This window comes from Onychostoma macrolepis, chromosome 02 (assembly GCF_012432095.1).
Source record: "Onychostoma macrolepis isolate SWU-2019 chromosome 02, ASM1243209v1, whole genome shotgun sequence".
NCBI lineage: Eukaryota > Metazoa > Chordata > Actinopteri > Cypriniformes > Cyprinidae > Onychostoma > Onychostoma macrolepis.
The window spans coordinates 15,975,464-15,999,509 of NC_081156.1; the positions used below are offsets into that span (position 1 = coordinate 15,975,464).

General features: G+C 37.9%; 3 protein-coding genes across 6 annotated transcripts in view; 1 reads left to right on the plus strand and 2 right to left on the minus strand.

Annotated features, from left to right (window-relative positions):
* Positions 1-2,155: 2,155 nt before the first annotated feature.
* Positions 2,156-6,750, plus strand: nebl (nebulette). Of its 3 annotated transcripts, none has more exons than XR_009266153.1 (7): positions 2,156-2,466; positions 2,592-2,686; positions 2,878-2,962; positions 3,542-3,649; positions 4,211-4,618; positions 4,723-4,984; positions 6,618-6,750. XR_009266153.1 is itself a non-coding variant. In XM_058745421.1 (7 exons), exons 1-7 carry the CDS (start codon positions 2,398-2,400, stop codon positions 4,897-4,899), a joined length of 831 nt encoding a protein of 276 aa, XP_058601404.1. In that variant the 5' UTR covers positions 2,164-2,397; the 3' UTR covers positions 4,900-5,190. The 3 variants fall into 3 exon arrangements, 2 of the variants coding, with proteins under 2 accessions (XP_058601390.1, XP_058601404.1); XM_058745421.1 differs by lacking the exon at positions 6,618-6,750 and having other exon boundaries at positions 2,164-2,466; positions 4,211-4,388; positions 4,500-4,618; positions 4,723-5,190; XM_058745407.1 differs by lacking the exon at positions 6,618-6,750 and having other exon boundaries at positions 4,723-5,190.
* Positions 6,245-13,893, minus strand: riok1 (RIO kinase 1 (yeast)). Of its 2 annotated transcripts, XM_058745389.1 has the most exons (18): positions 13,801-13,893; positions 13,640-13,702; positions 13,001-13,226; positions 11,517-11,607; positions 11,307-11,376; positions 10,889-10,931; positions 10,699-10,791; positions 10,341-10,453; positions 10,165-10,245; positions 9,999-10,085; positions 9,718-9,855; positions 9,480-9,583; positions 9,296-9,402; positions 8,122-8,187; positions 7,174-7,293; positions 7,035-7,088; positions 6,622-6,771; positions 6,245-6,536 (listed from the first exon to the last, which is right to left on the minus strand). In XM_058745389.1, exons 2-18 carry the CDS (start codon positions 13,687-13,689, stop codon positions 6,426-6,428), a joined length of 1,704 nt encoding a protein of 567 aa, XP_058601372.1. In that variant the 5' UTR covers positions 13,690-13,702; positions 13,801-13,893; the 3' UTR covers positions 6,245-6,425. The 2 variants fall into 2 exon arrangements, with proteins under 2 accessions (XP_058601372.1, XP_058601377.1); XM_058745394.1 differs by lacking the exon at positions 13,801-13,893 and having other exon boundaries at positions 13,640-13,792.
* Positions 13,894-14,103: 210 nt separating this feature from the next.
* Positions 14,104-24,046, minus strand: part of rreb1b (ras responsive element binding protein 1b) — a 34,044-nt gene continuing 24,101 nt past the window's right edge. Inside the window, exons 7-13 of the mRNA XM_058745379.1 lie at positions 22,962-23,106; positions 22,714-22,856; positions 22,449-22,638; positions 19,812-22,359; positions 18,722-18,892; positions 17,680-18,456; positions 14,104-16,404 (exon numbers count right to left, since the gene is read on the minus strand). Coding sequence (XP_058601362.1) covers positions 15,923-16,404; positions 17,680-18,456; positions 18,722-18,892; positions 19,812-22,359; positions 22,449-22,638; positions 22,714-22,856; positions 22,962-23,106 — 4,456 coding nt within the window. The 3' untranslated portion in view covers positions 14,104-15,922. The remainder of the gene's footprint in view (positions 16,405-17,679; positions 18,457-18,721; positions 18,893-19,811; positions 22,360-22,448; positions 22,639-22,713; positions 22,857-22,961; positions 23,107-24,046) is intronic.

Here is a 24,046-nt window from a genome sequence, read left to right on the forward strand (position 1 = left end):
ACAAAATGCAATGGCATTACAGCGTCAGGAAAAGAGATGGCAACAGAAAGAGCGAGGAAGAGAGAGAGAGGCAAATAAGAGAAATACAAAGAAGCTAAACCAATGCAATGAGAGTAGAATGAAGGTAGCTATTGGTGATACTGTGTTTGACATGCATAAAGTATGGCGAATACAGGCTTTTTTTTAGGCCTAATCAGGCTCGGCTCCACGGGGGGGCCAGGGTGGGCCTGGCCCACCCAATCAGAAGCTTGGCCCACCCTGGCCCCACACATAACAGCCAATCACAAAATTGTTGTGATATTCAACTGAGGTTCCTATATTTTTCTTTTCGTTTTCTTACCGCCCACACCCACATACGTGCTAATACTGTATTTTCACGCATCAGGAGCCGCTATCAATATGCGCGGAATTGAAATCCTTTTGAATGAGAGCTCGCGCCTTTCACTTTCACTTTCGATTTGGCCATCACGCGTACAGTGCTCTGTGTAAAGGGAGAACATCTTACAAGATCAGATATTTGTCAATAAGCTAAGAATCTGTTGATGCATGGTCTTGTCAGTCTCAGTGGTGTAGTGCAGGGTATATTCAGGTATACGGCGTATCAGTCGGCTTTGCTTAGCCTATACCTACTTCTAAATACCCTCTGATGCGCATTCAGTGGTGCCTCGCATTAGCCAAAATAATGACAGTCCACCACATGATTTGCTAATCAAATCATCTGTGAATAAATGCAAATATTCCCTAAAAACACCCAGTAAAGACAGTGATGCGGTCAGGACGCGTCGGCTTCCGTTTAAATATGATTGATGATTGCGCCCGCGCCTGCTTTGTCCCGAGACAAGATGCTGACAGAGTTGCTGCTGCTTCAACAACAACAATTTCGAATGAAGATGTCAGCCAAAGTGAACACTCTTTAATAACAGAACCAGTGCATGAAATGTGACGGACACTCCGTGTTACATTTGCCCGTCACTGCATGGGAGAAACAGTCAGTCAAACATAGGAATATGCACAATTCTGGATATTTATTTATTTATTTTTTCCCAAATAGAGATCATATTCTCCTATGATTCTCAATAGACAACTAAACAAATAGCTTGTAATTTACTAGAGGTTCTAACAAAATGTTAATTGCTGCGGTCTATTTAATTTTTAAAATTTGAATTATGTATTGCAAAATTTGCACCTCTGTTGTGGCTAATATTAATTTAATAATTATCCTTACTCCGTGAAGTAGCAGAAGTTAAGTGAAAATGTGCAAATGGCCCATTTTGGGGTGAATTAAATACAAATGTCACTGTTTATAATATAAGGCATTCATCCTTTCACTTTAAAATAAAATGGGGGCATTTCCCCCCCCCCCCCAACTCATAACCCCTGCCCACCTGGAGTATCACTTGGCCCACCCTTCATCTCGTATCTGGAGCCGGGCCTGGGCCTAATACATATGTCCCAGATTATAAAGTGACCTGTCCCAGATTATCAAATTCAGGCAGATTTTTTTTGGGGGGGCACAAAAACACTTAATAGGTGTTGCATGTCTCCTCTGGGCACAATATCTACATTATTTCTTCTGGTGTGGTTAGAAAACATCTTAGGGATTTCAGAAAAGTCTAATGTGTTAGATAGATATCGAAATAAATCGCAGAAGTCAAAATTGCAAAAAATGTCCCAGATTACCCGAATTCACCCTACCTCTTATAACATGTCTTTAATACTTGCTAGATATTAATACCGTCCCCTGTCGTAATCACCAGCCATTTACATTCAGTAGGTAAAAAAACATTATTTCTAACATTCTCTCATCTTTCGGTGTTTTACTGCCCTCTTTAGGCATTATAATGCCATTATTCTTAACGACTGACCGCTACTCATCCTACAAATTAAGAAATGTTGCCGATGTTATTATCTATGTCTCTTTAGTCCAGGTTTGATGTGTGATGAGAGAAACTAAACAACAAACAACATCTCCAAGAAGCCTTCCATTACAAACATCATGCAAACCATTTTCTCACACCTGTAACAAAACACCATAAAGACGAAATAAATCGCATCACACCTTACAAAGCCTGACTCTTTATTTAGTTTTGCTCTTTTTGGCTCTTTGAGCATGTACAGAAAAGCCAAATCCCCGCGGTCCGTGTTTGATTGCTCCTCCAACAGTCTCAGTGGGTGATGTTTGGTGAAATCTCACGCATCTTTGCTCCGGTTCCCTCACTGCGAGACCAGCAGCACGCTGATAAACACTCGCGAGCCACGATATTTAAAGCACTACGACATAAACTCACCGCATGCTGCAGCAAGTCTGAGATATCTGAGATATTTTACAAGTTAGTCGATTATCGGAGTGACTGGAGAAGTTATGCTATTTTCCCGGACCATCGCAGCAGCTAAAAAATGAATCCTCATTGCGCGCGCTGTGGGAAAATTGTCTACGCAACAGAGAAAGTGAACTGTCTGGACAAGGTATGTTCTCTTCCTTCCGATGCTTAGAACTAAACATATATAAATGCTTCTGTATAACGTTCTTTCATAAATATCTTTCATGGATTGAGCTTTATGTGCAGTTTCCATCTCTCTACATTTTGCAGTATTGGCACAAAGGATGCTTCCACTGTGAGGTGTGTAAAATGACTCTCAACATGAACAACTATAAGGGATATGAGAAGAAGCCCTACTGCAACGCGTATGTAATTGCCTCAAAATATTAGTTTATTAATTACTTACATGTTCATATACACTGGTAATTTGTTTTTAAATGGGAAGTGTTGAAAATACATAAAGTAAATGTTTACTATTAACCTGAATTCTACTTATTTGATAGAACATGAATATGGTCCAAAAGCCCAAAATGACTCGCTTTCTTTCTCCAAAAAGGCATTATCCAAAACAGACATTTACAATTGTGACAGACACCCCTGAGAACCTACGACTGAGACAGCAAAGTGAGCTCCAAAGTCAGGTAAGATCACTTGTTCACTGTATAATGTGCAGTACGCTGTAATCACATTATTACACATGATAAAAATATAAATATAAATCTAAAGGGGGCATATCTAGGGTAGGATAATGTTATTTGTTGCTATTGGTAGAGACAATTCAAAAGGATGAGACAATCGTTTACAGCCGCGTGAGTGTTTCGGCTGCCAGGGAGGGACTGGGTGTGATACTTTGAGGTCAGCATGGAGAAAAGCAAGGCAGCTGTCTACTCCGTGGTGCCCTGGCCGATCCTCTCAGCTTCTCCACCTGGCAGCCCAAAGATGCTGCCAAGTCCATACTGCGGCCTAATCCTGGCATTATGACAGAAAATGTATGTTTTACTGAAAGATAGGTCAGCACGCTGTGAAAATGTATTTAATGTATTTGCATTACACAAAATTAGTCTGCTGCATTTAATATTGCTCATACTTTGTGTTAGGGATTTGAAGGAAAAAAAATGATAAGCTCAAATCTGGACAAGAAACAACTATACAGAACTCCCTCGCAACCAAACAGGAACGCAGAACAACCATAAAAACGTCCTGCTTTTCTTGTTCTACAGGTCAAGTACAGGAAGGATTTTGAACAGAGTAAGGGTCGGGGCCTCAAATTTGTCTTGGATACTCCAGAGCTACAGAGACTGAGGAAGGCCCAGGATCAGATCAGTAATGTATGCTTGGAAATGCAGAAAAACTCATGTAGCCAAATGGAAAAAAGCAAATATGTCAATTTGATTAATTAGTGTACTATATATGCAAGCATTTATTTATCAAACATATATACTGTCCAAAAGTTTGGGGTCAGTAAGATTTTTTTTTTTTTGAAGGAAAAAAATACAGTGGGAAAAAGGAGTAATATTGTGAAATATTATTACAGTTTAAAATGTTTTCTATTTTAAATAAATATGTAATATATTCCTGTGATGCAAAGGATGATTTTCAGCATCATTACTCCAGTCTTCAGTGTCCCATGATCCTTCAGAAATCATTCTAATATGCTGATTTGCTGCGCAATACATTTTTCTTATTATCAGTGGTGAAACCAGTTTTTGTGGAAACTGATGCATTTTTTTGCATTATTTAATGAATAAAAGTTCAAAAGAACAGCATTTTTAAGACTCGATTCAATGCATCCTTGCTGGATAAAAGTATTATTCTTACTGACCCTAAACTTCTGAGTGGTTGTGTATACATCACACTTGGATGAAAAGCTGACATCTCCATTCTTGCAGGCAAAGTATCATAAGGATTTTGAGGTGTCAGGTTTGCATGGGGTCACTCCAGGAATGCACGGGCCGTACCTGGTACGGGCTCAGATGACACCTAACCATGAGACGGTGGGGAACAGCACACACAAGGGGGTTCATCAGTACATCATGGAGATGGATCGAAGACCTGGCGTCATTGTGGGTAAGTTCTCTAATGTGAGATGCTCACACCTGGTAGTAAACCCTAAAAAAGCTAAATCAGTATATTACCTATATCAAAATATCAAACTTACAACTGTAATTGTTGTTTTAGCACCTGTTCTCCCTGGTGCATACTATCCCAGTGGCCACAGCCATGGGCACAGCTACATGCATCAGACAAGCATGCATTCACTGAGGTCAGTGCAGCTGAGGTCACAGCACATGAGCATGGTGAGTCCTGATTTTTCTACAATATTATGTAGCATATACACTCTTTTTGATTAAAATTTATTCAGTACCATAAAATACTTACTCGTAATGCACATGGTCACCAGACTGTGTACAGGGCCCTGTATGACTACACAGCGCAGGATTATGATGAAGTGTCGTTCCGGGACGGTGACATCATTCAGAACGTGCAGCCGATCGATGAAGGCTGGATGTATGGAACGGTACAGAGGACGGGGAGGTCGGGTATGCTGCCTGCTAACTATGTAGAGGGCATTCGCTAGTTGTCTCACGGAGCCTCAAATCAAACACCATATCTGAATGGTCACAGGAACAGCTCTATTTTAATAGTGCTAATTGTCCCACTTTGTAAGTGTTTATAATGTTACATTTTTTATTTTGTTACTCTGAATGTCCAGTGTAAGTGAATGTACACTACTGTTCAAAAGTTTGGCACATGTAAGATTTATTTATTCATTCATTCATTTTTTTTTTTTTTTTTAAATGACTACTTTTATTCAGCAAGGGTGAATTAATTTGATCAAAAGTGACAGTAAATACATTCACATTGCTGTTTCTATTTCAAATCAGTTTGATCTTTTAAAATTTCTATTCAACAAAAAACTCCTAAAAATCAGAGTTTCTATAAAAACACAACTGGTAGCACAACTGTTTTCAGCATTGATATTAAAAATAAATGTTTCAAATCAGCATATTAGAATGATTTCTGAAGGATCATGTGACACTGAAGACACTGAGCTTTACATCACAGGAATAAGTAACATTTAAAAATGTGACCCTGGACCACAATACCAGTTTTAAGTGTCAATTTTTCAAAATTTTTATACAGCTGAATAAATAAGCTTTCCATTGATGTATGGTTTGTTAGGATCGGACAATATTTGGCCGAGATACAAGATTTGAAAATCTGGAACCTGAGGGTGCAAAAAAAAATCAAAATATTGATAAAATCGCTTTTAAAGTTGTCCAAATGAAGTTCTTAGCAATGCATATTACTAATCAAAAATTAAGTTTTGATATATTTACGGTAAGAAATTTACAAAATATCTTCATGGAACATGATCTTTACTTAATATCCTAATGATTTTTAGCATAAAATAAAAATGGATCATTTTGTCCCACCCATACAATGTATTTTTGGCTATTGCTACAAATATACCCCAGCGACTTAAGACTGGTTTTGTGGTCCAGGGTCACAAATATTAAAATAGAAAACAGTTATATTAAATGGTTTACATTTTCACAATATTTCAATTTAACTGTATTTATTTTTTTAAATCTTCTTCCAAAAAACAAAACAAAAAAATCTCGCAACCCAAACTTTGGAAAGGTAGTGTATGTCATGTAATAAACGGTTTTGTACCAACATGGCATTTACTTTGAAATAAATGTTAAATGTACAAGATGTATAGAGGATTGTAAAGAGGATTTTGTCACTTAAATATGAAAAAGTGCATTATTTTTAACAGCATGTTGCCTCGTAAAATATGAATATTTGTGTAAACTGTTCTGCACAATGTAAATTAAATGTTCCACTATAACAAAATTTGATTTGAATTGTCAGTCTGAATTAAAACATGTTACCCACCATTCAAGCAGTATATCAAATAAAGTTTGACAGTTTATTAAAAAAAAGAATACTTTTAATAAACATTTCAAAAATATGATGCTGATATCAGGCGTTTATAATTGTTAAGGGACTGACATTTCGTCAGCAAAAGTTCCCAGCTTAAATACTGGTACCATCAGTCAAGTAGCATTTCTCAGTTCACCTTCATCTCAACCATATTCATTTTCCTTTCTTCATTTTGGAAACTTTCTCCTTACGTTTTTTCATATGCTTTGGCACTTTATTTTTTCTTTTCTCCCTCTGAGCTTCTTTAACCATTTTCTTTCTTTCCTGAAAGACACAGAAACACAACCTTATTCTCACAACCCATAAACACAATTCATCCATTGCAACATTTTCTGTTCCCATTAGGTACTTTTCTGTCCAGTTGTGATTCCTCAGTGTGGCTGCCACCCTCCTCTGTGTCTTCCCCTTCTGACTTCTCATCATCGTCATCCTCCTCCTCCTCCTCTCCCTCAGAGCTTGAACTATCATTCTTTGTGGAGTCTTCCAGTATCGAGGGTACCTGTCAAATAAATTCAGCAACAGCATTTTTCATCTGATTTCTCATTGTCATTACGCTTGAGTTTGGCAAATGGCTGTTGGCTGTTTATATTCTCTGACTTAATCCTCCCACATGCCATGCAGGCAAAGAAAATTCCAAAGAGACCTAGTGGGTGCATTAATAGCAAAAACAAAGTCTTGGCCACATAAGGTGTCTTAAAACTAACGCTTAATCATTAATGCGCCACATGGTCTTCTTTAAAACAAAAACGGCATTCTCCTCACCGTTTGCACACCAGAAAGATCCTTCCTGAGGCCTGTCACTGTCTGGTAGAGGATCTGTAATGGAAAACGGATCATTTCAACCACTGCTAGTTCTCAGAGCATTAGTTCATTATTTTTCATTTAGGGTGGTGAGACGTACATTGTCTGTGTTTGTATCTTCAGAAGAAGCCGCCTCCTTTTTCTTCAACATTGTGTCCACATCCCTCTCGTAATGGGTGACTTCATTAAGTGTTCGTGGAATGTAGGCTCTCTTAAACACCTGTTTTGAGACAGATCCACGTGTGAATCATTAGAAGGGTTCCCACAACAATGACCTTTCAGGTTTCGTGACTGCTGTACTGTATGTTTTTTTTGTTTGTTTTTAAATCATTTTATAGAGACAGCTAAGAATTTCTATTTCTATGATTCCTTGAAGTGTTAAAAATTAGATTTTGTGAACAAATGTCTTCACAATGACCATCAATGGACAGACTGGTGTATGTATGTATGCATGTATGTATGTGTATGAGATATTACAAAATTATCAAGTATTTACCAGTTTTAGTATTATTTATATACTGTTATAGTATTTATTATTAATAATTTGTATTAGCTTAATTTTTATATTTTTTTGCTTTCATTTTAGTTTTAGTAATTGTTGTGTTTGTCATTTTTATTAGTTTTATTTTAATTTTTTTAATTCATTTAATTTAGTAGTTCAACTTAAGCTTTGGTTAGTTTATAAGATTGTTGCCAACATTTCAAATTTTTGTTTGTCTTGTTTAAATTTGTCAAGTTCAAGTTATATTTTATTTCAGCATTATTTCAATTAATTTTAATTAATTAAATTAATAGTTTTAGATTTAGTTAACTATAACAACACTGACCTTTACTCTATACAAGTGCTCACAAAGAGCAATATTTGACTATTTTCTTGACTTTTGGAAAACCAAAAAGAAAAAACCCTCATATTTACCACAGAAAGATGATATTTCGATGATATTTTACATTTTCATTACATCTCATTTCCATGACTTTTTCAAGACTGCACATTACTATTTAATAATTCAACATTCAAATGTTGAGCAATGTTAACAAATGAGTTCACCTCCTCATCAACTTTGTCCTGATTGGATCTTTCTTCTGCAGTTCTTTCAGATGCTATCTCCATCGCCTGCAGGTAAACCACAAACAGATTTAGTTAATCTACAACAAACCCAAAAAACAAAACAAAAAAAACAACAATATGTACAGTATGTACCCAATAGGGCTGGGTTTTGATAAATTTCACAATAGGATTCTGATTCACAAGCTTGCGATTCAACTTGATTTGATTCAGTATTGACTATTTTGAATACATATAAGATATAGTACATCATAAATATAGTTATACTATAATTCATGTGTCAGGTGGTAACTACATTTCTATAACATTGAAGGTTAAAATTAACTGATTTGTATACAAACGCTTAAATTACACTCAGTTAAGTTTTTATAATAATGAAGTTACAATTACATAATTATATTTCTACTCCAATTCGTTTTTTGACAAACATTTAAATTTGTTCAAACATTAAACACTGAAGAACAGTAAAAATGAAAGAATATGTTATAAGGTGCATTTATTTAGCAAAATTCTCCTCTCTATAGTTCATTTTTCTAGCTGACTAGCGAGTTTATGGTCACCACATTATTTTTTTTCTGAGGTAAATGTGATGTTAAATTGTGTACAAGCTGTTTTCGCGGTTGAAACACTGATTGAGCGATTAGATGAGAGAGGATACGGAATTTGGTAAGTAGTACTCTTTCTTTAAACATACCTTCGGATGTTCATTCATGTTTATTTTGTGCTGGAACTGGTATTAAAGCGAAGGAGACGATCAGTTCACATGCTTTTCGCGCCGCCGCTTCTCTTGAACTGAGGCGCTACTGCGACCTGTCAGTCCAAGTTAAACAGCGCCAAAACGGCATTTATTGTTTTAATATTGTAATAAAAATGGACAGAACTTGAAATCTGAGACTTTGTTTCATATCAAAAGTAACAAAGCTTATTGCGATTTATTAGATGGGAAGCGCTACACCGTTCCGTTCATTAACTGAAAACAGGCAAGAGTAATCGATTCTTGGATTTAAGATTAATTTAATTAAAATCGAGAAATCAATATTTTACCCAGCTCTAGTAACCAATCACATCAAGCTTATCTGAATGCACAAAAAGCCACAAGAAAAAGAAACAGCATGTCGTTAGGATTAATGATAATGCTTCAATGTAACTCACTGACCTTGTCCAGGTACTGATTAATGTTGTCACTTGTGATTGAGCGGTCTGTGATAAACTCAAACAGCTCACGCACAGTCATAACTGCCACATTGTGTTTCTGGAAAAAGTCTGAGAGAACAAAAGAGAATTTAAAAAATGAGGCTAACATTAATATCATCTTATACTATTCAAGGCTGTATAATTACCATTGACATTGCTGCAATCCTTGCGAAGAAACTCTAAAGCATGAGGATGATCGTGCTCAACGGACTGAGAGACGTCAATAATATAAGCATCTCCATTATGATACCTGCACACCAGAACACAGCAATGCTTAATGTTTTTCTTTTTCTTTCCCTTTCCACTGATCACAGTACAATTAAACATAAGGAAACATTAACTGATGCTTAAAAATGCTGTGCGCATAATATAAAATCAGCTTACAGAATATTGAACTCGCTAAGGTCAGCGTGGACCAGACGAGCTTCATTGTACATTATTCTCATGTTCTGGATGATCTGTAGGTAGAGTTCCCGCGTTTTGGATTCAGAAAGGACAGCGTTTTTCAGCAGAGGGGCAGGCCTGAGGAATACACCAACAAGATCACTTAAAAAGCCTGCAGTGTCATTTAAGAATTTGCTGAAAACTCAAACATTGCTATGTTTGGATCAGTTGCTGAGAAGTATGTGTGCATCTGTAAATGGTGAAGGTAAATGCCCACGTACATGTCATCTCGACCAATAAAGCTCATGACGAGAACATGACTCCGCAACATGATGGGCTCTGGACTTGGAATCTGTGCGGTCTGTAGTCTTGAGATAAATGGATGCGCATTATAGACAAACAGTCATAAAATATGTTCATGAAAGAAAAAGAAGTCATAATACTAACCTGATTAAGTTTCTCATTTCCTTCTCAGCCCAAGTGCGCACCATTTTCCTAGGATTGCCCTTGCAATATCCATGGCGGAACCTAAATTATATTCAAATATAGAAAATCGGTGTTTAATGGCTCACATCAATAAGGCTAAATAGGACTAAATGCCTGAACAAAGACATCTGTCTCACCTGAATTCCCCGCTGACATATTTATCTCTGTCTTTGAATAGTAGAATTGATGTTTTGTATATTTTGATGGCTCTGCTTTCTCCTTTTGCAGTAGTTGCATGGTAGACATTTGCCTGCGGTACAAAATGTAGGAGAGAAATAAAAAAAAATAAAAAAACATTAAATAGCAAAAGAAGTAAAAGATCCCAAGCGTACCAAAAATATAGTAAGAGATAATTTTATTGATTTCATCCAAACAAACCAGGGTTATAATAGTTAACTAAAAACATTTTTCACTACTTGAAATAACTAAAAGAATAAATGAACTTAAACTAATGAATCTACCAATAACACTAAAATGACATTAAAACAAACTTGCCTCTTTGCCTGTGCTGATACAGCCATTGATCTCTGAAAAGATGCCTCTGCTGAGCATTTTAAACAGAATCATACGTGTACGGGGGTCCAAAACCTGTACAGTCACATTAAAATGTCACACTGAGTTATGCATCAATTACAACACTGGAGCTAAAGTGAAATCATCACAAATAAAGCTTAAACAAACACACCTGTTCAACAGTAGCTCGGTCTGATTTGTCCTTTACTCGAAACCTGCAAAAATGTATGAGCTTTTTAAGATTAAACACTTAAACCTGAATGAAAATCATGTCTGTTGCATGTAACTAAAAACTAAAACTATTAACAATACTTTTTATTCAATTAAAGCCGAAATAAAATACAAATATTAGAAGAAAAACTTTTTTATTTTAGTGAGTTGCCAGGGCACGCATTTGAAATGTTCTTGTAATTACTAAAACAATTCAAAATAAAAGCCAAATACAAATATACACAAAAAAATACTAATAAAATCACAAAAGCCCATAATAAAATTGCTAAAGCTAAAATGAAAATAAATATATACAAATAAAACCTAATTCAAACTGCTAACAAATACTATAGAAATCATACTAAAATAAGATTACATACGTGTCTGCTTCCCTCTGCTTTTGCATCACAGTGACTTTATTGATCACAGAATCAGCATAGCTCAGTTTATCTGTGAAACAAAGATCCCTGAATCAGAAAAAGTACAACTTTTTTTTTTCTGTGGATAAATAGACTAAATCTGTAGTACATACAGCTTTTCACATATTTCACAACTCAATTGAATTTTTGATTAAGTAATAAAAAGCTTACCAAGGTTAATTCTGTTTTCAAATTTCCTCAGGACCTTGTCTGATGGAGTGGACATTTTTAAGGAATTTTTATTAGAACTTTGACGATTAGCCTGGTGGAAAAAAACAAACAAACATATATATATATATATATATATATATATATATTGTCATTTAACCTGCACAAATTCCTAGAAACACCAAGGCCCGTATTCACAAAACATCTTAAGGCTAAAAGTAGCTCATAACTCACCGATTTAGGAGAAAATCTTTAAAAAGTATTAAAATACTCTAAAAGTACTTCACAAAGCGTTTTAGAACTAAAACTAGCTCCTAAATCTGTGAAACATTAGGAGTAGCGAAGAGACTAGTCACTAAAGACCAAGCCACAAACTATCCAAAAATGGCTGTTGCCGGCAAGCTGCCTCGGAACGTAAACATTTTAGAAATATTTGACAATAATGAGCTTTTATAAAGATATCACCTTTGGTTTTGGAGGTTATCCCAACTCTAAATTTTCCTTTGATTGTATCCTTGTTTTCATTAACCAGTTGGGCGAGGAGTAACAGTTGTGCTTGTGTCCAGTTTGGTTTTCTTTTACGTTCGCATGTCTTACTATCAGCCACGATGATTCTACTCTGTTAATTAAAAGGCTGTTTATATGCATATTCACTAATTATGAGAAGCATACATGTAAAAGGCTGACAATTAGCTGAACATATACTTGTTTAATTAGTGACGCTTAGCCTGCATTTTAAAATCTTTATTTAAATGTGGCAATTAGCATTTTTATTTTTTAACCTTTAGCCTATTTGAATATGGCAACATATTATTGCCCTCTACAATATTTCTATGAATAAATCTCTGCCCTATCAGCCAATCACTGTGTGCATAGTTAGTAAGCATGCTGACATCATCCACAGCAACCCCGCCCCCTTACAATTAGCTTAAAGGGATACTCCACCCCAAAATGAAAATTTGGTCATTAATCACTTACCCCCATGTCGTTCCAAACCCGTAAATGCTTTTTTTGTCCTCGGAACACAATTTAAGATATTTTGGATGAAAACCGGGAAGCTTGTGAAACTTGTCGCTTCATAAAATTCAGATTGATCCACTGATGGCAGATGGACTATTTTGACGATGTTTTTTATACTTTTCTGTGCCTTGACGGTGTTATTTACTTGGCAGTCAATGGGACAGTCACAAGCCTCCCGGTTCTCATCCAAAATATCTTAAATTGTGTTCTGAAGACGAACTAAGCTTTTGCGGGTTTGGAACGACATGGGGGTAAGTAATTAATGACAATTTTCATTTTGGGTGGAGTATCCCTTTAAGACTTCTCTCTATTCCTTAATAAAGTTTGTCTCAGCAGCTCTGTGAATAGGTTTTAAGCGAAAACTCTTTGCTAAAAAACTTTTACTGCTATTTAGGAGACCTCTTAGTGGTAAGATAAAATGTTTTGTGAATACGGGCCCAGGTTTGTTGTCGTCCTTTTACAAATACCTGTGGATTATTCCCAGCCCTCATTGCAGTGTAGCGCTTTGTGAAGTCTCCTCTTCCTGATTCATTCCAATCCCATTCATCATCATCATCATCTTCATCTTCTTCCTCGTCTTCATAGTCCTCCTCATTTTCACCTTGCTTATCTTTTTCTAAGGTTTGTAAAGTAACTTCATGCAGTTGGTTCTCCAGGGGGAGCTTGTCACGGTTGTGACTGATTTCAAGCTCACTGTGAAATACCACACATTCTGTAAACTTAACCCATTTAGCATTTATTAACTGTAAATGTATTTATTTTTTTGCTGGTGTAATTAGTCACAATAATTCCAGTTTGCCTCTCTGAAAACAGGAAACACATTCTGCCATCATAATAAACACAATGTTAAATAAATACAACTAACGTTACCATACAGGGTACAGGGTACACCACACACACACACACACACACACACACACATATATATATATACGTGTGTGTTCACAATTTGGTGTGTATATGACTCATTATTAATGTCATATAAATCATGATCACAACCAATGTAAATGTACCAGTGTGTTGTTGTTTTTCATGATCGTTGAACCCTGTAACGTTAATATGACTGACTAATATTGCCTCTATCCATTTAAATGAAGCTTTCATACCTCCTCGTCTCGTCCGCGTCGTCGAACTGCCCTGGTACAACCTGATACATCGCGGTGCTCTAACTTCAATAAAAGAAAACGCCCGAATACTTAAAATATAGCTCAACAAAATATATAATGTAAAGAAACTGACCAAACACTGTCAAAACACGCTTACATACCAAAAGCACGCACGCCGGCGTACTCTCACTTCCGGCAATGTGGGTAAGGGTGCTGAGAAGGCTCAAGAGAGAACTCGAAACGCTAAATTAAGCACCCATTTTCAGCAGGCTAATCATTCATGAATTATTGTACTTCATACAGATATATCATTGATATCAAACGTATGTAGGCAGGGAGGTTGCTAGAATGTTCTGGATGGTTGCTAATACTACATTACAACATTTTTATTTAGAATTATGAACAATACTATAATAATATTAATGTTAATATTATTAAAAAAAAAATAGAACTGAATTTCTCACTCTTTCTTAGTGTACATTTATTGATTGGATGATTTATTCGCTTTACAGGGTTGAAAAAAAACAAGGTGAAAAAAGCAAAATCAACGAGTTGTCTACATCTGAATTGATCTGACAGGTATTTGCAATCCATCTGACAAACATGGTCACTATATATCTGAATTAATTACAATAATTTGCAGAATTTGTGCAGAAAAGGTTTGGTACAATTAGGCCTAAACATACTGTGACCAAATTCAGTCAAACGCTCTTAAATGTAGTGTAGTGAAAAGAGCTTGCATTTTATACGCTAGACAGACACACAGATTTTGAAAAGCCCCTGAGAAAGAGAATAACTGAGAAATTCAAATTAGATCAACATGCAAAAATCATTATTTTATAATCATAATGTCAAGCCCAATGGTTCAATGCTCTCAAATGAATGGATAGTTGAATTGGTTGAAGGTTTCATTAGCTGACAAACAAAAAGACACACAAAAGATATAATTATCTAAAGCATCTGAATGTACAAAGTATCTGAAAATGCAGAGAACCTCACAATCTCAAACAACATTCATCTTTTTGATTCTCCTCGCTGCACAAACTGGATTCTACATGGCTTTTCAAAATTACAACCACACGCTTTAGACTGATCAATAAATACCTGCATAAAATGTTCAGTGTTTTCTATCCATATGACTGTGCACACCCACAAGCACTTGTACACATTTACAAGTACAAACATCATTACACAAAAACAAAAGAAAGAAAAATGCGTTTCAACAAATATGAAGACCAGTTCTTTTACAATGTTTCAACTGGTCTTAAATCCAAAGACTCACAGCTTTCAAAATGAATGAAAACTAACAAACATTTTGCCACTGAGAGGACCTCAAATTCATTGAATCTCAAATGAAGTTTTGTGTGGGCTTCAGGGGTTATTCAAGTCACTCTGTTGCAACAACAAGTAATGTTACTCAAGTAACTATACAGTTTTTGTTTTGTTTTGTTTTAGGGAAGATTGATTTTTAGTGTGTTGAAGTCAAAATGGATCTTAAGGAGATTTCCAGTACAAACACAAAACCAAAAAGGCAAACACAAATCACACTTTAAAGATACATCAAATGTACTCTGAATCACACTGACATACTGCATGACTCTCAGAAGCACTCTTCTCTCAGATGCACAGGCCTTATAATATAATACTTCACACTCTGCGCCACAAGAAGGCGCTGTTTCAAGCTTCCCAGCCACTTATTCATGTCTTCTGCAACATTTGTCAATGAGGCTCAAAGATGGAGGGTAATATACAAAGAATGGGCAAATATTGCCGATAAACTGATTGGCCGACGAAATTACAGAGCTAAACAGCAATTTTATCCAAAATGTATTCAGCCAATCTTGATAATGAAAATGAGTCAGGCACTTAAGCTCTTCAATTCCATAAGAAAAAAAAAAAGAAAGATACCAAACAACTCCATACAGATACTAAAAACATACAGAAACTGACTTAAGAATAATACAATTTAATGCTGATATATAAATCTTCTGTTCATCATACAAATGCTTCTAATTTATTGATATAAAGGCTTTATATGATTCTTTAAAAATCATATAAATAGGATTAAAATTGCTACTGTCCAGTTATGTGTTGATCCAGATCTTTAGAAAAAAGCATTAAGGCATCAAGAGAAGAATCACTGTGCTTCAAAAACTGTTCTGCAGTTTGCATCTGTCATGCACACTGTATAAGACAAATATCGGCAGAAGCCAGGCTTTGCAACTCCTAGTGTTTGTGGAAGCTTGATAAACTATGGCACAAAATCAACAGTGAATTTTCTCTTCACTGATCGGGTGTCTCCATCATTTCCTGAGCTGCTGTACAGCTATGGACACTGATTTTTGCAAGTTCTGGATCACAGCCTGATTGGGCCTCTACTGAGGCAACTAATGTTTGATGGTCCTCCTGTTCAGCCCCATCCGGCTGAGGTTCTTTGCAAGGTTCTTCAGCAGAATTCATCTCCATGGATGTATCTTCAGGATGCTGAATTTCCTCCACATGTCCTTCACTCTCTTCTTCTTGGGATGCTCCTGCTTTCTCACATTCATTCTCTCTCTGGATTGGAGAAGTTGCTTCACTTTGACTTGCAGATGAACACCTAACCTCTTTTCCCTCCAGCATTTCGCCGTTATCTCTTGCTCCATCCATTTCTTCATTCATTTCTGCCTCATCTGTGGGTTTCTGGTGGATGCGTTGATGCCTCACCAGACTGTGCTTCAGGGTGAAGGTGCGGTGACAGGTTTGGCACTTATAAGGTCGCTCACCTATGACAACAAGGGTCATGTTAGATGCATCAACTTTTATTTTAATTGTGTTAATAAATGAAAGGGATAGTTCACCTAAAAATAAAATACTGTCATTAATCACTCACCCTCATGTCGTTCCAAACCCGTAAAACCTTTGTTCATCTTCGGAACCCAAATTAAGATATTTCTGATGAAATCTGAGCTCTCAGACCCTCCAATCCGTGCAGACCCAATTATTATTTGAAAGTTGGACCCGAACCCAGCTGGGAAGACACAGACTCGACTGCACCCATCCCAATCGGCACATATTGCACAGTAAATGCTATTATGTCAATAAATAAGTTGCGGAAAAAAAAAAAAAAAAAAAAACTTTTTGCCTTAACTACTGTTAGTAGCCTTCTCCCTGACTGCGATGCATACAATCCTCCTTGCCAATAAATTTCCATCCATGTTAGGCTGTTCCTCTCTTTCCGACTGAAAGAGCCTTCCTAATCCACTAATTATTTCAGCTTCAAAAATCTACTTGCTGTCACGGTTGGAGACGGATGACTAATGCAACCATTTTTTTAAAATCTCGAGTCAACTTCGACTGTTGCATTTACCGTTTTGAACTACAATAATGATACTTTTTGTTGGTTGTAATAAAGACTCGGAGCAATTTTTTTTTTTTAGCAAAAAACACAGAACAAGAAGTGCGTTACACTTTACTGCGTACGTGTTCAATAACGGGTGCGTCTCTTCTTCAGTTTTGTTTCAGCTTTTTTTTTTTTCACATCACTCATGAAGGAATCCATGATCACCGTCCGCTTGCAGTACTACATTAACTCCGCCCGCGCTCTGCTTCTGGCGGCTGAGGTAACACGTATTTTTACAAATAATTTTACAAACTGCAAGTTACAAAACACACGCATGTTGACTGACACTGATCACTGGCAGTTGCGGTGTTCTCCGATCAACTAGGGTATTACACACAATGTTAAACAGACCCGGGACCCAAAGTAATAGATTGGGACCCGACCCGGACCCGGCTGACCATTTAAAATATAGACCCGAACCCCCCTGTGAAGACCTCTATTCTGGACTTGACAACACTGCAGTTGTGTTGCTGTCTTTGGAGGGTCTGAGAGCTCAGATTTCATCAGAAACATCTTAATTTGTGTTCAGATGATGAACTAAGGTCTTACGGGTTTGGAAGGACATGAGGGTGAGTAATTAATGACAGAATTTTCATTTTTGGGTGAACTATCCCTTTAAACATAGTAAATAATAAAAGTAAAATGCTTCATTTCTAACCAGTATGTGAGCGCATGTGTCTGGTCAAGTCTTGCAGGCTCCAGAAGCGTTTGTTGCACACAGCACAGATCTTCTTCCTCTTGTCGGTTTTGCCTCCAGCCGGGTCGCCCTCCTCTTCCAAAGCCCTGAGCTCTGAGGAAGCAGCCTCTTCTTCATCATCACTCAACTCTTCCCTCTCCTTCTCCTCATCATCGACACCACTTTCCACACAGCTGCTGTTCTCGTCCCTTTCATCATCTTCTAACTTTGCCTCCAGCTCCATCTCCTTTCTGGGCGCTGTGACTGGGTTTTGAGGAGCAGGTTGGCGTCTTCCCTTTTTGCCTCCATCCTCTGGCTGGACCTCCTGAATGTGAGTTTTCTGGTGCCGGCTGAGGGTGGCTGCATGCCGAAAGGTCTTCTTGCAGGACGCACAGGTGTGTGGGAACTCATCTGGTGGAGAAACCGGTTCAGCAGTTGGATTAGGCTGGTGCTGCTCTGTTCCAGAAAGCTTGAAGTCTACGAGGTTGTTGGCGAGGTTCATATCTAGACTACTATTGCTTTGAGAGTCATCGTCATTGTCATTGTCATTGTCATTGTCATTGTCATTATTTTCTACTTCCTCAGGGTTTCCCTCTGATGGCTGTGTTTGGTTTGGGTCTGAGATGCTGTCTGTGTGTTCAGCGGCTGATTGTTCTGGTGCTTGTTCTGGAGATGAATCTTTCTCCTCTTGTTCGGGGTTGACAGAGCTCAGATCCACAATATCTCTGGCTACAGGAGGTTCAGTGTCAGATACGCTCTCTACCAAGGCAAGAAAAGTTTGTTAAGTACTATATACGTTGCACTGCTTTGCATACAAAAGTTCACAATGATGTAATAATATTCAATTTTTGCAATATGAATAGTCACACTGAATTACAATACATCGTGAAAGGACCATCAACCCTTCATCTCAAAATTTAAATCAGCACATTTTTGGATAAAAATGTTAACTGATCTTACTTCATACAGTATATATGCAAGACCATTAGTGCTACATATTCATATATAATATAATGTTACTAACCAATAGTACCAGTACTTCCTTGGGATCCTTCGTCAGCCCTAGATTTGGGTCGAGATCCACTGTTCTGAAGAGTCCGATTAGATATTCCATGTTTGCGGAGGAGGTGGCGCTCACAGTTTGACTTGGTGGAGAAGAATGACTCACACTGAGGACAAGGGTATGGCTTCTGACCTGTGAAATCAATGCACAAAACTCTAACACTCTGAAGAGTGAAACAAAACATTATTGACTCATACATTGGATCAAATAAAAGTTAATATATAATGTAATAAATTCAAAAGTTTGGGGTCGGTAAGATTATTTTTTGAAAGAAGTTTCTAATGCTCACTATGGCTGCATTCATTCGATTAAAAATACAGTGAAAACAGTAATACTGTGAAATATTATTACAATTTAAAATATGTTTTCTATCTGAATATATTTTAAAATGTAATTTATTTCCGTGAAGACTGAATTTTTAGCAGACATGACTCCAGTCTTTAGTGTCACATCATCTGATTTCACATCATCACATCACATGCTGATTTGTTGCTGGATAAATATTTCTTATTATATTCAATGTTGAAAACAGTTGTGCTGCTTAATATTTTTGTGGAAGCCATTATGCGTTTTTTTTTAGGATTCCTTGAAAAATACAGAAAGTTCAAATGAACAGAATTTAATTGAAAAAACAGAAATGTAATTGTAACATTTAAAATGTTTTTACTGTCACTGCTGATCAATTTAATGCATCCTTGCTGACCAAAAGTATTCATTTCTTTCAAAAAAAACAAACAAAAAAACACGTAACAGTAGTGTAAATAATTATAGACAGTGAATGAATTTCAAAGCTCATCAACACATCCAACTTTAGCATGTTTGTTCACACTTTTTGCACTACCATGAGGATTATCTAAGATCTATTTAATGGTTGAAGAACGACTCCAGCTAAATAGCTCACAAATGAAATAGTGTACAATATTTAACAAATTCTGTAACCTCCACTTTCCCAAGAATGGTATGTAGCTCATTGAATTGTAGGATAGAGTAAATTAAAAAAGTAAATAAAGTGCTTTATGGCATAATTTATGAATTGTAAACAGTGTCTCACCTGTGTGTGTTAGCATATGCCTTTGCAATGAGCTGGCCCAAGGGAATAGACGTGGACAGTATGGGCAGGTCATTTTCTGAACTGAATTGGAATAAGCGTTCTTCTTTCCTTTGCTCTGTGAAGGTTTCTTTGGCTTATCCTCTCGTCCCTCTTTTGCCTCCTCATTGACGGACTGCTTCTCTTTCTCCTCCTTCATTGGCTCCATCTGACTAGGTTGTAAGTAGGGGCTGAATTTATTTGAGTCTGTGGTAGCTAGCATTTTCTCCACACTGGGAAACTCTCCACTTGACTCCAAGTCGATGCCACAACCTGCTGGCGTTCTCGGATCACAGATCTCTTCCTGAAACTGTCTCTTCTTGCCTCTCTTCTTTGGGCTATCAGAAGAGCCATTTGGAATGGAATCCAGTTTGGTAGTGCCCTTCTTCTCACTTAGTGTATTAAAATCCATTGAACTAACACTGTTTTTGCCATCTATTCCTGTTTCGATCAACACTGGAGTAGCTGACACAGACGAGATGATCTGAGCAATGGAGGCCAGCGGTGCCATTTCAGTACTGGAAAAAGAAGATGGTTTTGGTAGCAATGGCTTCAAGCGAGTAAAAGGCTTAGTAAGGTCACTGGATAGAGCAGAGGCCAGGCTAGAAATGGAGACTGGGAGAGCTGTGAGAAGTCCAGGGGTCGTTTCCAGGGTCTGTTCTTTCTTAATGTCTTGATGATTCAGGGACGCGCTCTGAGGTTGTTCTTTCGTCATTCTCTTCTTCTCAGGATCCTTAGGTATCGAGAGATCAATTGGCTCCATAGAGCAGTCGTTAATCAGAGGAGATGCTGTTCCTTCAAGTTTAACATTTAAAGGAATCGTTTTTTGAGATTTGCTAGAAAAATCTAAAGGCTGGTCTTGGTCCTCAACATTCTGAGGAACGGTGCTGTTAACCAGCCCATTTGAGGTTGGAGGGTTGGCTTGAGCGGTGGCGTCTCCTCCAATCGGTACAAGACTTTTGATGTGTTCTTCAATTTCCCGCTCTGGAACATCTGGGTGGTGCTTCAGCAAATGGTGAATGCAGTTCCTTTTAGCGAGAAATGCCGCCCCACATTGCTTACACTCAAATGGCTTCCGCTGACATCCATTGTGCGTTCGCAGGTGAATCTGAAGTGCCCTGTAGTTCTTAAGGTCCTCCCCGCAAAATCGACAAGATGTGTTACAGGCTGTATCAAGGAGGTCTAGTGTGGTGCCTCCGATTATCCCACTTACACTAGAGGAGGTGGTTACATATTCAATGTTTTTCTCGATGTCTTTGCGTGTGTTCTTCATGTGTTTCTTGCGCAAATGACGCTCACAGTTAGCCTTCACAGTGAAAGGGTAGTGACAGAGGCGGCAGACGTATGGCCGCTCGCCGCTGTGCGTTCTGAGATGTCGAATCAGTGTTGCTTTGTCAGGAGCGGCGTAGCTACAAATGGTGCACTGGTATGGTGACGCTCCCAGATGGTGACGCATATGAGCCTGGAGGCCACCTAAGAAGGAAAAAACTTCCTTGCAGAACCGACAAGGGTACTCGGTCTTGGCTGTCTTCTTGCCTCTTGATTCCTTCTCTTTGCCATCAAACTCTTCTTGCTTTCCAGTTTCATACGAGATAATCGTGTTTCCTATGGCATCTGGCCCCAGTTGAGCAGTCACCCAGTTGGTAGGAGAGGACGAGGTTGAGGACGAAGAGGAGGCTGGTGATTGTCTGGCAGTTCTCACTTGTTGACCTGTTTGGGGTGGAAGGCTAGGACTGATGTTGCCCGATGAGGCCTGTTGGGCGTTCATGACAGGAGGAGGGGGTGTGGAGGCACCCATACTGGATCGAGGAGTGATTAAGGGATTTTGCTTCAGAGAAGCAATCTGTTTGGGGTCCACCTGTAGAGGACTGCCCAGACCTTTGGCAAGCATAGACAAAGACATCTGAGGTGGCACAGAGGCTGCGAGCTTAAGGATTTGTTCAATGTCCGCCAGCTCCACCGCAGCTTGACTACTTATTGGGACAAACATACCACTACTGACGACACCATGGAGCGGCTGTAGCGACAGGAGGCCAAGGGCGGCGTTCTTGTTCACGGCTTGAAGAGAAACGGGTTCCAAAACTGAGACGCCGAGATTGTTGCTGTTTTCTTGAGGTAGATTAGTTGAAGGTGGCTCAATGCGAATGAAGCGAATGCTGTCTAAAATTTGCTGCTGAATTTGCTCTTCTGATTTCTCTGGCTTGGCCAAGGAGGAGTGTTGGAGACCCAGGCACTCAAAGAAACTGTTTTTTCCATCTGAACTGGTACTATCAACATGTGGTACTAGTTCATCGACCTCATTGGAATCCGTGGAATGGGAGTTAACTTTGGGTGCATCCATAACACCATCTGCGTTATGTTCCTGAGGTTCAGTGCTGGTGTCTGCGTTACTTTTGTGTGAGGATTTGTGGAGATCCAGAGACTGCTGAAGAGGGAAGGCCTTGTTGCAGACCTCACAAACAAATTTATGGAACTTGCTAGCGCATCTGCGCAAATTAGTCTCACACCAGACCTGAATAATTAAAACAAATTATCTTCTGTCATCATCCAAAAAAGAAATAAAGTAATTCTCTCTCATCTAATGTATTTACAAGTCTTTACCTGTGCAATTTGGGGAAATTTTTGACAGCTGAAGTCAATGAAAGCCAAGTCACCAAACCCCAGAGGGATGGAGGGGTTATTCTGAATAAAGGGTTGTCCAGAGGGGTCAGTAGGGAGCTGCTTATGAATGGCGGCGTTATGACGCAGAAGACCCCGGTGTGTGCGAAAGGTAATGCAACAAATGTTACACCTAGGATTAGAGGAAACAGTCAGAAACGGTATATATATTAGATCTATATACAGGAATACAACGTCCAGAGCCTACCTGAGTGTAGTGTCAGGATGTGTCTCCATGTGTGTTTCCAGATCATATTTACAGTTGAATGTCTTAAAGCAGTTGGGGCAGTGAAGGATCTCTTCTTCACTCTTAACAGAATCATCCTCTCCAGACTTTTGTACCAACATCACCTAAAACAAGACAATTTGTTTACATATAACTTCAGAGGTACGGGCATAATAAATTCCAAAAGTCATAGACATAAGACATAGAAATAAAGAAGAGTGGAAATGTACCTTTTTAACTGGTGGCTCCTCAGCCTGCTCCACTTCATCCTCTACACTACACTTCTTCTTTGTAGGGAGTCGTCGGCGCATGTTTATTCGGGAAGAACTGGAGGCAGGAAAACTGTTTGCATCCTTTTCATGAATTTTCATGTGCCTGCAGAAATGCATAACTAAATTCAGACCAAGTTCTGTCTATTGACAGTGGATCATAAAAATAAGAGAAATTAAAAAGCTTTATTTAATGCAACATGCATAGGCGCTCCTTACTGATATATATTTGCATTTACTGTATTGTAACCTGCATTTGAGGATTTGAGGTGTCCACAATAAAAATATATATTTTGCAAAATGGTACTATGGATTACCTCTAAGATATTTTCCATTGCGACAATTCTTCAGCACACTTAATATTAATTAACCTCAATTCTCATTATTGTAATGCAAATGCAAAGTCTTATTTTTATTATTGTAAACTTATTGTATAGATCAATATATGCAATTTAAAATTTAAAATGAACTATTTTAATTAATTAATTACGGTAATAATAAACTCTTTTAATTTAATTGTAAAAATGACAATAATAAGGGTTCATTTAAATCTTTAACCTCATCCATGTAAAACTTTCTCTGTGATGTGATGGCACCGGGGCCACTGGAATACTTCAATAATTAAAGCATGCAAAATACAGAGGGGAGTGACCAGGTGGCGGGAAATGCAATTATATGGCCAGCAGAGGTCAGAGGTAATGTGTGGAGGCAAAGTGCTGGGAGTTGCATTACGACATGCTGGAACGTGCGCACCCCTCACCCTCCTACACTTACACAGAAACAAACCCACCTTTCAGGTTCAACCAGATACAAGGCCCCTGATGCTTATGTGCAGCTGCTTTTAACTGAAAACGGTTGACCAAATAGGTCTATAGAGCATATGTATGGTGTACACGTTTTCAAATTAAATGTGTATTGCATTGTGGTGTGTAGAGTTAATGGTCTGCACCGTGTATGTAACTGGAAAGGGAGGATAAATGTCAGCAGACCCAGTGGTAAGAATCTTGTTTTACATTCTGCAGCCAAAGATATTAATAGCAGAGAGG

What these genes read in the sequence shown, in the direction of transcription:
- nebl (XM_058745407.1), top strand. Translation starts at nt 2,398, where the DNA reads ATGAATCCTCATTGCGCGCGCTGTGGGAAAATTGTCTACGCAACAGAG. An exon ending in AAAGTGAGCTCCAAAGTCAG is followed by an intron (nt 2,963 to 3,541) that starts GTAAGATCACTT and finishes CTTGTTCTACAG; the next exon opens with GTCAAGTACAGGAAGGATTT. An exon ending in GGTCACAGCACATGAGCATG is followed by an intron (nt 4,619 to 4,722) that starts GTGAGTCCTGAT and finishes CATGGTCACCAG; the next exon opens with ACTGTGTACAGGGCCCTGTA.
- riok1 (XM_058745389.1), bottom strand. Translation starts at nt 13,689, where the DNA reads ATGTATCAGGTTGTACCAGGGCAGTTCGACGACGCGGACGAGACGAGG. An exon ending in GACGCGGACGAGACGAGGAG is followed by an intron (nt 13,227 to 13,639) that starts GTATGAAAGCTT and finishes GGTATTTCACAG; the next exon opens with TGAGCTTGAAATCAGTCACA. An exon ending in ATCTTTCTGGTGTGCAAACG is followed by an intron (nt 6,772 to 7,034) that starts GTGAGGAGAATG and finishes TTTATTTGACAG; the next exon opens with GTACCCTCGATACTGGAAGA.